The 17365-nt window shown below is 37.4% G+C and overlaps 1 protein-coding gene and 1 non-coding gene across 2 annotated transcripts in view; one reads left to right on the top strand and one right to left on the bottom strand.

The window, feature by feature from the left end:
* Nucleotides 1–8749, bottom strand: part of STAM (signal transducing adaptor molecule) — a 66571-nt gene extending 57822 nt beyond the window's left edge. The window contains exon 1 of the mRNA XM_016217414.2: nucleotides 8523–8749. Within this exon, the coding sequence (XP_016072900.1) occupies nucleotides 8523–8562 (40 nt within the window). The 5' untranslated portion in view covers nucleotides 8563–8749. The remainder of the gene's footprint in view (nucleotides 1–8522) is intronic.
* A 5701-nt stretch (nucleotides 8750–14450) lies between these two features.
* Nucleotides 14451–14585, top strand: LOC148094372 (small nucleolar RNA SNORA48). Its single transcript, XR_015716542.1, has one exon. It is a non-coding gene; the product is annotated as a small nucleolar RNA SNORA48 (small nucleolar RNA).
* The last annotated feature ends 2780 nt before the right edge of the window (nucleotides 14586–17365 follow it).

Genomic DNA, 17365 nt, shown 5'->3' with positions numbered 1-17365 from the left:
TTCTACTGAGATCCTCCCTGAAATATCTCCTGAAATCCCTGCCTTTAAAGACCCTCAAGACAAAGGACCCAGTGTGCCGTGCAAGCATTCTCAGGCTCTCCTTCTCTCTCTCCGTTCCTTCTCCTCCCACCCCTCTTTCTATATACAGGCCTCAACACCCAACCAAGCCTTCTTCCATTAGGTATGTCTCTGCTTTCTTTCTCTTAAACTCCAAGGACCCTTCTTTTGCCTCTGTAACTTGTTTTCTGAGCCCATGCAGCCCAACTGGCTTACTTCTTTTTTCTTTTTTTTAAATATATCTTTATTGATTTCAGAGAGAGGAAAGGAGAGGGAGAGAGAGAGATAGAAACATCAATGATAAGAGAGTCATTGATCGAGCCCACAACCCGTGCATGTGCCCTGACCAGGAATCGACCCCGATAGCCTGGATCCTAGGTTGATGCTCAACCGCTGAGCCATGCCTAGCTGGGCTGGCTCACTTCTTCAACCTCTGTGACTTTCTAAATAAACTTTTGTTTGTATTGGAGTCTTGGCTCTGAATTATTTCTTAGCAAGAACTCAAGTACCAAGGTTGCTGAACCAAGTCCAATTGATACTGTTATAAATAACCTGATTATTAATTAAATGGAAAGGAACAAAGGGAAGGCCAAATAGACACATACCCAGTAAAGTCTGGGTGACATAGGGAAGGTACTTGCCTGTCAGTCACACCTGGGAACAGGCCATTGGCCAGAATAGGCATGGCCACTGCAAGCACAGGAAGATTTCAGATATTTAACTGAGTTCTCCTAAACAGCTGAGTTATCTCTCTTGGGCACTGGGCTCCTGGCTCTCTTGTTGCAGGGGGCGCACTCGCCTGCATTCACCCACATGGCTCACAGCCATGTGGACCACACACAATGGACTGATGAACTGTGACTAGCCTGATGCTACACCAGACCCAGCTCCACCATGGAATGCTTCTAGCTCTGCTAAATCCCCAGCTTCACCTCTTCCAGACCAGTTTAAGGGAAATGGGACTTTCTGTAAACACAGGGATATAATTCCAGGCAAATAAAAACCACTCATCCTCCCATGTAAGTCTTAGAAAATTCTTTTTCTCAAGCTATCACAAGGACCCAACCCCGAGCATCCAGTGGGGAAAGGGATCCCCTACTTCCACCAGTGGACACCTCATTTCCACCAATAACGCAATCACAGGGAACATTCTGATGCAGCTTCGCCGCTAACGTCACTAACTAGGAAGCTCAACTGAGCTTCGGTTTCCAGAGTTTTTACTGGAGTATCCTTATTAAGGTATGACTAACCATCTCTTGGAATTCTATTTCGAGTCCCCTCCCTGCTTCCTGGTGGGGCTGTTCAAAGCTCCAACTATCTAGTCACAAAGTTATTCCTTCTAGAATGGCCAGCCCCCTTGCTGAGTACATCTAAACTAAGGTGTAGTACCAGGAACCTACTATGACTAAGAATGATGCTCTTATCATTCAGGAAATGGCAAGGATTTATAGGCTCCCTCCCAGGAAACAGGAACAAAGACTATTCAAATTCTTTATTATTCAGCACTCTTTTATAATGGAAAATCTTATCTTAAAAAAAAAATACAACCACCAATATGTAAAGCAACTCTAAATGGAATTGTTCTAATTGAGGAGTCTCATAGCCCTACCCAACTGATCCTCAACCCCTCTGAAGCCCAAGAAGATTGAGTAAGTCATCCTGAACAATATCCTCCAGCCTAACATTCACTACTTCTTAGAAAAGGAAAGCAAGTTATTACTTTGATCTGTAGTGCCTTTAAATAATTAATTCATCCTACTGACTGGTAGCCAAGCAGACTTTTTTAAAGTGCATTTTTTTAAAAAGAACACACTTAAACCTTAAAATCTATCACCTTTTTTAAAAGCATAATAGCTATGCTTATTAAAATATAATATTAAAAAGTTAATAGTTAACTAGAAATGACAGGCTTATGTCTGAACAAATACAAACTGCCTATTACCATAACTAAGTATGATTTTACAGTTCCTGAATTAAGTCGAGTGTCTATTATAGTCATTAGCAGATATTATGCTGAACACTCATGAACTACCTTCGTTATACTGCTACGCATAAAAGTATCAGTATCCAACTTAAATGTATACATACAGATCAGAAATGCCACCTATTCAGAGCTCTAAAACTGTTCACATCAGTTATTGATGTTGCCTCAAGATCAACTTCTCAGTAATAAAACAAGTATTTTTTAAATCAGAAAAATATAAACTACTTGCAGCAATTCAACATGGTTTTGTGAACAGTAAATGAAGTCAAAACTATTTAGTTTCTAAGACAAAAACAAGGTTTGTGGGAAAGAGAAAAGTGAAAAATATAAAAGACTTGCTTCCAAAGAATTCAAAGATTCTTTTTGTTTTTTTAAATATATCTTTATTGATCTGAGAGAGAAAGGGAGAGGGAGGGAGAGAGACAGAAACATCAATGATGACAGTCATTGACTGGCTGCAGCCTGCAACCCAGGCATGTGCCCTGACCGGGAATCGAACCCCAATCTCCTGAATCCTAGGTCGACACTCAATTGCTGAGCCACACCCAACTGGGCCAAAGATTCTAAATGATCTTGTTTCATCCTCAGATTATTCTTACACAAATACTTAATAAGAGGAGACTGATAAATTTGCCTAGCAATATCCAGAAGATAACACATACAGCCTCATTTAAATTTAAATAGCCTCAATGGACTGGAGAACATTTTTCTGATAAGCACCTTCTTTTGATTTTCTCAAAATTTACTACACTCAAAGATTTAAGGAGGTTAGAAATGCTTACAGGATGATTGCCCACCATGTTTAGACTCCAGAAAAAAAAACTGTCATTCAATCAGCTTGGAGATGGGAGATGTTCTTCAAAAATGAGCAACGGATGCCCAGCTGAGTGGCTCAGTGGTTGAACATTGACCCAAGAACCAGGAGATTGAGGTTTGATTCCCAGTCAGGGCACATGCCCAAGTTTCGGGCTCAATCCCCAGTAGGGGGCATGCAGAAGGCAGCCAATCAATGACTTTCTCATCACTGATGTTTCTTTCTCTTTTTCTCCCCATCCCTTCCTCTCTCTGAAATATTTAAAGAAAAAGAATGTAAAGAATTACAGTACAGAGGTCAAGAACGACCCACAGATACCTGACATATGTATTTGACTAAATAAACTGAGAACCAGTCATCAGAACAGAAGCACACCAGAGAAGAAAAGTTTGAGTATGATTTTGGGTATGCTGAACCTAAGGTATCTGAAGCATATTCAACTCTAGTAAAGAGAATGTCAGTGTTTTTATAAGTATTCCTCATAACAACTCCATGAGGCAAATATTTTTATCCCTATTTACAAAGGTGGAAAGTGAACTCTGAGGGGTTCTATACTTGCCCAAGTCCATATTTTGCCTCAGCTGCAATTAAAACCAAAAGCCCAAGGTCCTTCCATCACACCATACTGTAGGAGAATGGAACATTAATATTTATGAAGATCAATCTGGCTGTAGTTTATGATACTGAGTGGACTAAGCAAAACAAAGGAAAAACATGTCCAAGAGTAGGATAAAAATTGGTCCAAAATAATCTGACAAGGAATGCAAATTTACTATTATAAAAATAATACTTGATGATTTAGCAGAGGCAGGGGAATGATTCAAAATGCCTCTTGGGTTTCAAGTCAAAATAACTAAACAGCCAGGCCAGTCATGGCTCAGCAGTTGAGCATCAACCTAGGATCCAGGCTATCGGGGTTCGATTCCCGGTCAGGGCACATGCCCAGGGTTTCGGGCTCGGTCCCCAGTCGGGAGCATGCAGGAGGCAGCTGATGAATGACTCTCTCATCATTGATGTTTCTATCTCTCTCTCTCCTTCTCCTTTCCTCTCTCTGAAATCAATAAAGATATTTTAAAAAATAAAATAACTAAACACTATCAAATTACTAAATAATGACAGAAGAACCAGACTCGGAAAGGTAAATTCAGTTTTCTGATAGATTATTTAGGTGATAACAGAACATCAAATAGAAATGCAAGACTGGAGATCTAGAAAAATATCAGTAATTCATTTTTGATAAATAGTTATTGAGTGCTTACTATGTATTGCCCCCATGGTACTGGGGATAGAAATGAAAAGTCCTTAGAAGAGATATAGGGGGGCTAAATGGTGATGGAAGGAGACCTGACTTGGGGTGGTGAACACACAATACAATATACAGATGATGAATTATAGAACTGTACACCTAAAACCTATATAATTTTATTAACCAATGTCACTTCAATAAATTCAATAAAAAAAGGAGGAAATGAAAAGTTCTTATCCTTATAGAGTTTACATTTCATACAGTCAGTCAATCAATCAATGTCAGGTAGTTGAATACTGCAAAAAAATAAGAAGATGGAACAAGGAACCAGTGAGTCAGTAAAGACGAATATTTTTTTACAGAAGGTAATTAGGGAAAGCTTCTCTTAGAAACTAATGTGAACAGTCTTGAATGATGTGATGGAAGACCTTCAAATACCTGAGGGAAGATTATTCCTGGGAAAGAAAACAGCACAATATACAGAGGCAGAAATGAGCTTGGAGTGTTCAGATGCAAGAAGCTTAGAATGAGAGAGTGTGTTTAGGAATCATAATCACATCAGAGACACACGAAGGGGCCAGATTGTGCACAATAAGGAATTTGCATTTCCCCATAAGTGGGATGGGAAGCTACTGGAGGATGCTGAGCAGGTGACATTACCTGACATTTCTCAAAGATCACTGACCTTTGTAGATGAGAAGTGATTATAGGGGGCAAGAGTGATAGCAAAGAAGTCTAACAGAAAGCTTTTGCCACAGTATACGAAAGACATAATGTCAACTGGAGTAAGACAATAGTGCTGAGGTAAGGAGAAGTGATGAAATTCTGGATATATTTTAAAAATAGAGCCCTGGCTGGTGTGGCTCAGTTGGTTGAAGCACTGTGTGGACACAGAAAGGTCATGGGCCTGATTCCAGGTCAGGACACATACCCAGGTTGGGGGTTCCATTTCCTGTCGCGGTGTGTACTGGAGGCAACCGATCAATGTTTCTCTCTTTCTCTCTACCTTCCTTGCTCAATCTCTAAAAAATCAATTTAAAAAACATCCTCAGGTGAGGATTAAAAAATTAAAATTAAAATATAACATAAGAATCAATGACGACTCCTAAACAATGGAGATGAGTGACAGGGAATATCAATGGTGCCATCTACTGAAATAGGTAATAATGAAGGAATGAGCAGGTTTGGGGAAAGAAACTAAGAACTATCACTATCTCTATATTCCATATTAAAGATAAGAAAACTGAGGCATGGAATATCTAAGCAATTAAACCAAAGTCACACTGCTGGTAAGCAGCAAACCTGGGAAATGAATTCAGGCACTGTAGCTCCAGAATCTGAATTCTTAAAGCTAAGCTAAATTGCCTCCTAAGACTCTAAGGAAAAAAATTTCAAAGAAGTTCTAGATGTGAGCTCCAGGTTCAGTTCAACATTTGGAAGTCACAATAGGAGAAGCAAAAAAAAAAAAAAAAAAAAAACACTAAAAAAGGGCTAAGCAGAAAATCAGAAAAAGTTTGGTGTCCTGGAAACCAAGTGAATAAAGTATATCAAAGAGGAATGCTTAAGAGAGCAACAAAAAAATGGACTAGGAATTGATCGCTGACCATTGGATTTGGCAAGATGGAAGTCACTAGGGATTTTGAAATAAAAGTTTGATGGAATGAATTACCTTTATAATTCAAGAGTTGAACTTTGCAAGAAATACATCCAAAATGAGATTCATTTATTCAATAAATGCTTACTGAATGTTTATTATTAGTATCAGACACACTACATGCTGGGAATATCATAGTGAACAAACAAAAATCCCTGTCCTCATGGAGCTTACTTTTTTTTTTTGGAGCTTACATTTGATAACATGTTTAGACATTTCTTCAAGGGAAAAGCTACTGCCACTATTATGATTCTTCATATGAAACGTTATATTACATAAATCAGTTCATGAATTTCTGATTAACCATTTTAGTTTATGAATAAAGTGGAAAATAATTTTGAAGAAGTACAAATGTATACTAATGCTAAATAGTAAATAATTATATCAGGTGATTTAGTGGGAGCACTTTAATTCCACTGACATATTCATTGATGGACAAAGTGAGAAGGAATATTGTTAAATGTATTCTACATACTACATTCTACATGCTATCCTAGCAAAAAATTTAACACAGGCATTTACAGGACTCTGTCTAAGGATTATTTACTGGAAGTTTCTGACAGGTCTTCTTAGATAATCTTTCAGCATATTTTGATACATCGATCATGAAGAGAGAATTGATCCAAATACCCAAACCTGACTAACTCTTAAAAGTAAGCTTTTCTGAAGCAAAACAATGTTCTTATACTCAAGAAACTTACTATCTAGCAGGCTCAAGTGACATATTCTCAATTCAACAAATATTTATTAAGCACCTATTATATAGCAACCAACAAAATAATTAAGGAGCATAACACAGGATATAACTATCTTTAATGCTAAATAATTTGGTGAAGATAAAAGGTGTTGCAGGAGTTGTAAAAAGAGTTGAGATTATGGTGGGTTAGAGCAGTGGTTCTCAACTGGGAGCTATTTTGTGGGCCTGGGGGACATTTAGCTATTTTTGGAAATCTTTTAAATCATGACTGGGGGAGGGGAGTGCCACTAGCATCTAGTAGGTATACGTCGGGGGATGCTTACATTGCACAGGATAGACCCCCCCCCCGCGCACCACATACACACACACACACACACCCCACAAAGACATTTATCTGGTCCAAACCATCAATAGTGTTGCTATTGAAAAATCCTAGGCTAATCAGGAAATGATTCATTTACAATGAGTAGGATTCTGAGTTGGCCTTTAATCATGAGGACATGTAGAAAGGTAGAAGAAATAAAAGAAACAAACATATAAAGGCAAGAAGGAGCCTGCTTTGAACTGGTGGTGTAGGTACTGAGAAAGGTTTTGACATTAAGAAATTTATCTGAATTCAAAGAAAACGTGCACTGAAAAAGTCAGTAAGATATAAAGGTGATTGGGTAATTGGAAGCTAGATTTTACATAAACTAAGTTTACTTCCAACTCCAACTAGTTGGAACCAAAAGAAACGGGTATTAAGAAATTGTTTTATTTTAAGCATTTGCCGTAGAAATTAAGGTAGAAAGCTGTAAAACTACTTAAAGAGCAGTAACCGTGTCTTCTAAGCAACTATTTCTCACTGAAGTGTCCTGTAAATAGTGTGTGCTAGGCGCTTATTAAATCAATTTTCCAATTAATTATTTATAAGTATTATTGGTGATCTCTAAAGTTCCATCCACTGTTAGTATTCAGGACATTCATTTAAACTCGAACAAAAAAAGCACTATCATTTAGTAGGTAACTACTACATAAAGGCACTACAGTAGGAACTCTACACATTATTTCATTTAATCATGAACAAAATGTGTTTTTCGACCTTTAAAGATGAGGATACTGGGACTCAAAGAGCTTAAGTAACTTGCCCTTGATTTCACTCAGCTAGGAAGTGGCAGATAAAACTGAACCCTTTTCCAGATTTAACCCAAATCTCCAAGCTTCAATGATATGCTGTGAGGAAGGATTAAAAAAGCAAAACTTGACACCTACCATTCACAATTAAAATATACAAGCAACTCCACTTAAAGCTGTCCTCTTATCTCTTTACCACAGTAATTAGTAAATTCTGCCTTAAGGGATCTGGATATGGTATCTGGCTTGCTGTCATTCCACACCTGTGTGCCAAGGTAGTTCCTAACTGCATTCAAATCAACCCCGAATTCTCTTCACGGAAACTCAAACTCCTGTAGTTATTGCCCTTAAACCAGAAAAAGATAAACAAAAGCTAACCTGTTGAATTGGTGTGATCAGTAGCTACTACCAATGATTCAGAAAACCGAAAGGAAGGAACATTTCAAATTCAAAACAAATTAGCATTTTCGGATTCCAGGTGCCCGTCCACACTCCTTCCAGTACAGAGACCCGCTCTAAGCCAAGCAGCCCAGTAGCTCAGGGCCTCAATTCGGCCTCAGCTGTTGCCAGTGTTCCATTTTCAGCGAGGGCTTATTATAATCCTACCCTAGCCGAGATGCTCCTCCCCAGCCCCGTCGGCTCCCTTCTTCCAGAATCGCTGCCCCAGCACCAGACGCTCCACCAGCTGTTCCTCCGAAGCTCCCTACAGCAGCCCTCCAAGCAATTCTTTCCAAACCCCCCGTCCCAGCGCCAGGCCCATTTCGCAGGCTCTCTGAGTCCCATTTCTTTCAAAGAGGATGCGCCAAGCCCGCAATCTCCTCCGAACTCTTAAGGTTGGAGCCTCAGTGAAGGGGAACAGCTCGACCCCGGGCCGGGGATCCAGAACGTACGCAGAGAGCGGGCAGAGCGGGTTTGCAGCGCGGAGACCGGTGCACGGGGAGCGGCAGGAGCGCTTACCAACATCCTGATCGAAGGGATTAGTGGCAAAGAGAGGCATCTCCACTGCGTGCGGCGCTGTCCGCAGGGACTCCCCGTCGACACCAAGGGAGTCAGGGTGCGACGGAGGAAGGAAGACTCCTCAGGCAAGAACAGCAATAGACACGGACTCTGCAGGGTCCGCGACAGGTTCTCGTCTCCCCGAACCCCAGCGACAGCGGCAGCAGCAGCAGCGACAGCGGTGGCCACAGCTAAGGAGCCGAGAAGGCCCCCGCGTGGAGCCTGTCGGGAATCTGGGCGACCTCAGCGCTGCCTGACTAGAACCTGCCCAGAACCTCTCCTTCCCAAACAAGTCCAACCAAAGCGCCCCCCTCTACCGGACTCCTCTTTTAATTAGTCATACAGGAGAGGAACAGTAATGTCTGCGTTTTCTCCTTTCGCCTTGGCCGGCAGTCTCCGAGGGACGGGGACCTCCAGGCGCGCCGAAGCCGACTAGCAGTCCCTGGCGTGATCCAGACACTAGGAAAGAAAAAGGGTCGCGTCTCGGTTGAGCAAGACCCCCTTTCCCCCCCGGTCCGTCGGTCCTAACTTGGTAGTTCCCTATGGAGGGGGATGGAAACGCCTTCGTTCGGAGTCGTCTAGGTCAAAAGGCTATGAGTAATTTGCTGTCTGAGGTGGCAAGAAACTTGCTTGGATGAAGTCATGTGAGCTGGAAGGCTTGGCTCGAATCCCTGAAGAGGGGAGTGTCCGGGCGCGCGCGCCGGGCGCCGGGAGCCGGGCGCCGGCGCGGTCCCCGGAGTCCCCGCTCGCCAGCCTCGGAGTCTGTCGAAAGCGCTCCTAGTTAGTTGGGCGTTGGTTAGTACTGACTAACTATGGAGTCACTAAGCAGTGGTGTTGGTTGGGGTGTAAGTTTCACAGCCCAAGAAGGTCCCCCTACACCGAGCAAAAAAAGAAAACTGAAAAATGGAGCTAGAAATTGATATGTTTGTTTAGTTATTTTCTGTATAAGTTTATTTAACAAATAAAAACTCTGTCATGTAGAAATTTTAAAGGGCACCTGCTAGGTTTTTCGTCCCACTTGGAACAAACAGCATCTTGCACGAGAATTGAAATTATGTCAATTGTATCCAGAAACAGAGCACTTCCAAAAGTAGCCTGTAAACGAGTATTTGCGAAGTGTCAGTAACAGGATTAGTATTACTAGTGGTATACAAACAGTGTTTACAAAAATCCGTTAAGAATTAAGTTCCATTTCTAAAAGTGAAACTGCAAATTAAAGCAGCATTTAGATACATTTTTGTCATTCAGACAAAGAATAGAAAGAATCAGGAATGTGGGGAATCATACGTTCACATTGTTAATTAAGTGTAAATATATTCTTCCTGAAGGAAATATTTGGAAGTATGTAACCGAAGCCTTTAAAAATGTGAACAGCTTTGGACCCAGCAATTCCACTTTCTGAAATTTATCCTAAAGACATTCTTTAAGAACATGAACAAAGATATTCGTAGCAACATTACTTATATTATCAAAGTTTTGTTAAGCACGAAAATGTCCAAGATTAAGAGATTGGACAAATTACTTCACTTCTTGGTGCCCCAGTTGCCTCTTCTGTAAGAAACAGGAGAAATAATAGGGTTACAAAGAGCAAGTGAATTAAAGCAAGTGAAACCCTTAGGTGCCTAGCATATAGTAAGCAATAAATATAGTAAGCAAGAGTTATAATTAGTATTGGTCAAGTAATTGCAATAGAAACAATGTAAAAACTCCACAGCTATTAAAGGTGGTAATATAGATCTATATTTACATAGAAAGACATCTAAATACATAAATTTTTAAAAACAGGTTACAAAACCACTCAGAAAATCATCCAGATTTGAGTGATAAGATTTGGGATGCTTTTTAGTTCTTTATGCAGTTTATGTTTTCCAAATATTTTAATATGAGCCTATTTCCTTTCAAAAGCAAAAAAAAAAAAAGTGAAAAAATGTAGTACGTTTGTACCACTGGTTCTTAACATTTTGAGGAGCCAGTACCAAAAGCTTGCTTGTGTTTCATTATGACAGTATAAAATCCTTCCAAAACATCACTATTGGAATGTGAACCAGAACATTCTCTCTCAAAAAAAAAAACAGTTCTTGATTACTGGGCTGACAGAATCAGGTGACAACTTGTCCATCTCAAGTTCCTGAGCAGAGTCTGGGCACATTATTATAATCACTCTGCGTCACAGCCAAATGCTTCTGGAAATGCATTTGGATGTGCTCTTTGGTTCAGTAATGAGACTAAATTGTTCTGTTGTCAGCAATATCTATTGATCAAATTGTTCAAGCCTTAATTATCAACATGTGAGCACTGAGAATAGTGAGGTAATAAAAACTATTAATCTTGATAGCATTATCTATATATTCTGACCTAGAAGGATGAATTTAGCTATTTGGGGCCTTTTATAATTAATATGCTGTGAATAATAAACACTTATAAAATGTAAAATTTTTAACATTATTATTATGTTTAACATAAAAGCCAAATATAAAAAGCGAAGTAGGTTTTATTTTGAGGTTAGCTTTTCATTATTATCCCTCAAAACATTGAAAGTGCAGGAGTTTCATTTTTAGTATTACCATAGTTCTTTAAAAATACTGTAGAGACTATATATGAATTTCACTTTCAAATGTTTCAGTAACATGTGTTTACTAAATTCTGTGGTTAATTTTAAAATGCTAAATCCCTTTTTTGGTTTGATTTTGAAAATTCTTATACATTAAAAAATGTTAGCAACATGTAAGTGGAGTAACTCCAAGAAAAATCTATAATTTTAAGGTTTAGGGAAAAAAATATCCTAGGAAGATTATTAACACTACTTTCGTTCACACCCTCATCATCTCTTAGGTGAATAATTACATTCACCTCCTACTATGTTTTTCTCCTTTCCTGCTATATGGACTGAATTGTGTCCTCCCAAAATTCATATATTGATACTCATAATATCAATCTGATATTATTTGGAGATGGGGCCTTTGGTGCATAATTAACTAATTACATTTAGATGAGATCATGAGGGTGGGGTCCTCATGATGGGATTAGTGCTCCTCTAAGAAGAAATACCAGGAGCTTGATTTCTCTTCTCTTTGCCTTGGGTGCGAGAAGCCAGGACAAGAGTTATCACCAGAACCTACCCATGCAGGCACCTGATCTAGGATCCAGAATCCAGAACTACAAAAGAAATAAATTTCTGTTGTTTAAGCTACACAGCCTATGATCATTTCTTGTGGCAGCCAAGCTGACTAATATGCCTGCCTATCTCCCAACCATTCTCCAGACCTCTGCTGAAAGATTTTTCTAGCACACAAATCTGATCATGTTATTCCTCTGAAATTCTCACATGGTTCTTCAGTCACTCAGTCATTCAATACATATTTATTAGCTCCTTATGTGTGCCAGGTACCATTCTAGATGCTGGAAACATCATAGGGATAAAAGCTCTATGTGAGATAACTGCTTTTTTTGGAGTATAGCCTATGGGAAATATAGTCATTAAATAAAAAAATTAATTGCATGATTACAAGTGTGCAGATTAGTCTCCTGCCTTCAAGATTAAATCTTAATTCCTTGATATTACAGCCTTACTGAACTGGTCCCTGAGTACCTCCTCTCCTCCCAGTCTTTATTCATTCTCTCTAGTTTTTCTGATGTCCCCCATACTTTCCATGGCTTTAAACAAAGAACTCTTTTTGCCTTTCCTGTTCTGATTCTCCAATCTTCAACCGTCGCTAAACCTCCACTTATATTTCATTTTTCAAAAGCCTTCCTGGTGCAGTACCTGACTGGTAATAGGCACGTAATAAATATTTGTTACTTTGATATTGGTCACCTCTATCACACAACTTATTATTTCAGTCATAGTATATTGGAAAAGGAGTCTCCATGTCTATACTCAAGGAGAAGAAATAAATCTCCCCTCTTGATGGAAGGAATATTAAAGAATTTGGGGGCCATATTTGAAAGCTACTGCAGTATAAGTTTTAGTCAGTGATTCGTTTCTATTTCTGGGCTTTTCGCAGTAGGTGTTCCATAAATATTTGTTAAATGTAGTAAATAAATGACATGATTAAAATGGTATACTATCATTACCAGCCACAAGGGAGTAACAGGATCTGGACTTATCTTTTCACTATAACCAAATAGAACACTGAGGGGAAAATGAAACAATTTCAGACATGGGACAACAGACTGTGATCCCTAGGAGAAAGGAAACACGCAATAAGCCCTATGGTTGCTGCAACATTCTGCCTAGAGTCATTTTCTGAACTGTGCCGTATGGATGGGAAACCCAAAACGAACCAGGAGGTCTAACTATATAAAAAGATAAAAATCAGAGTTTGGGGGAGCCAAGGGGCTACAATTTGGAGGACAGAATACTGGGAGGGTGCTGTTATGTAGAGGAAGTGCTCCAAAACCTGCATAGTCTTGAGACTGTGGCTGAATGCTAACCTAGACATGCATGTAGTGAAACTCTGCGAGTTTGAGTATAGAACTTTCAGGGTTCTTTACCAAGAGCTATTACCAAGGAAGCAACATCTGAAAAATCCCAAGAACAGATACAAGTCTGGGAATCACTTGAGTTCTCAAAGCCAGAGGGAAAATACCTAATTGAATATACAGGGCATTTAGTAAATACCCCCAAATGGTAATGTCTTAGTAGTGGGGAGTAGAGTGGGAGAGAAAGCCACTCTAGATCTGCTAAAAAAAAAAAAAAAAAAAAATTTAAATTTAAAAGTTACTTTTCAAAAGATAAAAATGGATAACACATAACTATCTTATATGAACGTCAGAACAAAGTATGAAAGTTAAAAGGAATACTCCCCCACCAAAAAGATAAATGCAGCAGTTAAAAATGTAAAATTCTACAATGGCTAGACTCCAATAAAAAGTTACTGAACACATGAAGGTCAGAAAAATGTGACCAATTACCAGTGGGAAAATCAGTCCTTAGAAATAAACCCAGAAATTAAAGGATGATTGAACTAACACGTAAGAATGTTTAAAGTGCTATTGGAACTATGGTCAATATACTCAAGGAAATTACAAACCAATGAACATAGCTAAAAGAGAAATAAAAGATATAAAAAAGAAGCAAATGGAAATTCTAGAGATGAAAATATAATGTCTAAGATGAAACTTTCGGCCCTGGCCAAGTAAGCCAGCTGGTTGTAGCATCATCTCCATATGCCAAAGCCAAAGTTTCAGGTTTGATTTCCAATCAGGAGATCAAAATTCAAAAATCAACCAATGAGTGCATAAATAAGTGGGACAACAATGTCTCTCTCTCCCTCTCTCTCTTCTGTCTCTCCCCCTTAACTCTCTCAAATCAATAAATTAAAATAAAATTTTTAATTGAAACTTTCATGAAATAGGATTAACAGATTAAACACTGCAGAAGAAAAATAAACTTGAAGATACAGTAACTGGATGTCTACAAATTGAAGCACAAAGAAGACAAAAATGGAAAAAAATTAAAGAACTTCAATGACATGTAGGAAAATATAAAGCAGTATAACATGTATAGAATTTCACAGGAAGTAAAAAATGGGGGAGTAAAAGTAATTTTTATATGCCCAAATGTTCCCAAACTTAATGGAAACTATATTCCCACAGACCTAAGAATATAAGTGAACCCTACCCATAATTAACAACAACAACAATAAAAAATGACATCAAGGCACAGCAGGAGTAAATTGCTGAAAATCACCGATAAAGACAAAGTCTTTAAAACATTCAGAAAACAAAAAGACATTATAAACAGGAATAAAAATAAATATTACAGTAGACTGCTAATCAAATATAAAAAAACAACAACGGTGGAACAGTACCTTTAAAATCCTGAACTTACAAATTGTCAACCTAAAATTCTTGGTCAGCAAAAGTATCTTTCAGAAGAGAAGATGATGTCCCTGACCTTGGAGAGTTGCACCTGGCTTGGTGGTGCTCGTCTCGTATCAGCCAGGGACACAGTAACTCCTTGCTCATCCCGGCTTGGCTTTTGGTCTGTGCCTGTGCCTGGTTCATGCCTTGGGCACATGGGGGGGCGGGGGGAAGAAGGTGAAATCACGAATTACATACAAAAAAGATCACCAGCAGATCTATACAATGAGAAACGCTAAATCATATAAGCAAAAGTAACTTCTTCGGATAAAAGGACTACCTCTATGATATTAATCCTCACACAGGCATGAAGAGCATCAGAATGATCACGCATTTCTACTCATTTTTAAATTTCTTTAAAAACAACAATATTAACCAGATATTATGGGGCTAATAACATAGGTAGAAGTAAAATATAGGAAAACAATAACACAAAGGATGTGAGAAGGAAAATAGAAATGTAGTGTTGGAAGAGTTCTTATATTACACATAAAGTGGTATAAATATTATTTGAAAGTAGATTGGTAAGCTAAAAATGTATGCTGTAAGCCCTAGAGCAATACCCTTCCCCAAAAGAAAATCAAATAAAGGTGATAGGCAATGGTGGAAATAAACAGAATTTTAAAAAATTAAAATAATTCAAAAGAAGGCAGTAAAAAAGGGCATAAAGAAACAAGAATGAATGCAACAAATAGAAAACAAATAGTAAGATGATAGAGTTAAATCCAACCATTAAATACAAAATGTCTAAACATTCCAATTAAAAATAGATTATCAAACTGAATTTTTAAAAAAGATGACCCAACTATATTATGTGTACAAGAAACTTGTCTTAAAAATAAAGACAAAGATAGGGTAAAAGTAAATGGGTGAAAAGAGACATACTTTGAAAACACTAATTTAAAGAAAGTGACTAGCTATATTAATATCACACAAAATAAACTAAAAAACAGAAAACTTCCCAGGGACAATGAAGAACATTTCATAATGATAAAGGAATAAATTCACCAAGAAGACATAATAATATGAAATGTGTATCAACCTAATGACAGATTTTGAAGAAAAAAAAAGGAAGCAAAACTTACAAAACTAAAAGGAGAAATCAACACACCCATAGTTCTGTTGGCTATTTTAACACTTCTCTCAGGTAAAGACTGCAATTAGAAAATCAGCAATTACACAGAAGACTCAAAGAACAGTATCAACCATCTTGACCTGCCATTCATGATGGCCCGCCCAAGCATGCAAGGCAAACATTCTTGTCAAGTGGACACAGCACATTAACAAAGATAGACAGTAGACTGACCCTTGAAATGACTCAATAAATTTAAAAGATAAAATAACATAAATTGTTGTTCCTTGACTAAAACAAGATTAACTTAGAAAGATAACAGAAATACCTATATGAAAAATTTCATCTTATGTAAAGATTAAACAATACAGTTCTAAATAACCTACATGTCAAAAAAAATCAAAATATTTTGAACTGATGAAAGTGAAAACACCAAAATTTGTGAGGTGCAATTAAAGTGATGCATAGAGCAGCAATTTTCAAACGGTGTGCTGCAAGAATTTTTAAAACTTGCAAAACCTGACTGTTTCATTAGGGGAACTGACCTCTTTTCCCTTAGATCATCAAATAAAAATATGACAACAGCCAACACAACACTAGCCATCTGGTGTGACTGCACAGTCTTGAACCATAAACATACAGGTCATATAACAGAGTTGCATCACATTGCTCATGTCGAATAATAAATTTACATCTGATTGGTTAATCCTTGGTTCCAGAAATTCTAATATGCAAGTATAGGCAACTGATTTTTTAAAAAATCACTTTGGAGCAGAAAAAATAGGTGATTGCGATTATTATTATTTTCATTAATTAATCAAAATTATATCTATTTTTTGTCAGCTGGGCAAAAAATAATATATTTTTTGCTGTGCTGCAAATTTTAGTGATTAGTTTATGTGTGCCATGAGATTAAAAAGATTGAAAATCACTGGCATAGAGGAATGCTTCGAACATTAGATATTATTTACAAACATCAGTGAGCTATGCTTCTACCTTAAGAAGATAGAAAAATGATTCAAATAAATAGAAAAAGGAAATAATAAAGATAATATCAGAAATCAGTAAAACACAAATGACAAAATCAATAAAACCAAAATTTAATCCTTGAAAAAGATCAATAAAATTGATAAAATTCTACTTAGATCAAAAGATAAAGAGGGGCACACAAATTACCAACATTAGGAATGAAAGAAGCAATGTGACTATAGATTCTGTAATCAAAATATCACAGGAATTACATGATATTAAAACATTCATAAAGGAATATTCTTTTGAAAGATATTATGCCAATAAATATGACAACATAGGTGAAAAAGAGAAAAAAATCCTTGAAAGATACAAATGACCACAACTCAGTCAAAAAGAAACAGTAAACTTGAAAAAATATATATCAATAACAGAAATTAAATTGTTAGTTTAAAACACTCCACATAAATTTCCAGGTCCATGAATTCAATAGTTGATTCTATCAAACTTGTACAAAATCCTTTAGAAAATATACCAGGAGGGAACAATTTTCTACTCATTTTATAAGACCAGCATTACCCTGATACCAAAATCAAACAAAAACATTATAAGAAAACTTCAAACAATATCTCTCATTAACATAAATATAATAATCCTTTAAAATAGAAATGTATAGCCATATATAAAAAGAATAATACATCATGATCCAGTAGATTGTATTGCAGGATATGGAATTACTTTAGCGTTTGAAAAATCAATCAACATAGTTCACCAGATTAACAGAATTTAAGAGAAAAATCATATGATAATCTCATGGGTGCAGAAAAATATTTGACAAAATTCAAAAGTCTTTGTGATAAAAATTCTTAGCAAACAAAGAATAGAAGTAACTTCTAAA

Source organism: Miniopterus natalensis, chromosome 1 (assembly GCF_054644295.1).
Source record: "Miniopterus natalensis isolate mMinNat1 chromosome 1, mMinNat1.hap1, whole genome shotgun sequence".
NCBI classification, from domain to species: domain Eukaryota; kingdom Metazoa; phylum Chordata; class Mammalia; order Chiroptera; family Miniopteridae; genus Miniopterus; species Miniopterus natalensis.
This window is presented reverse-complemented; position numbering and strand designations above follow the sequence as displayed.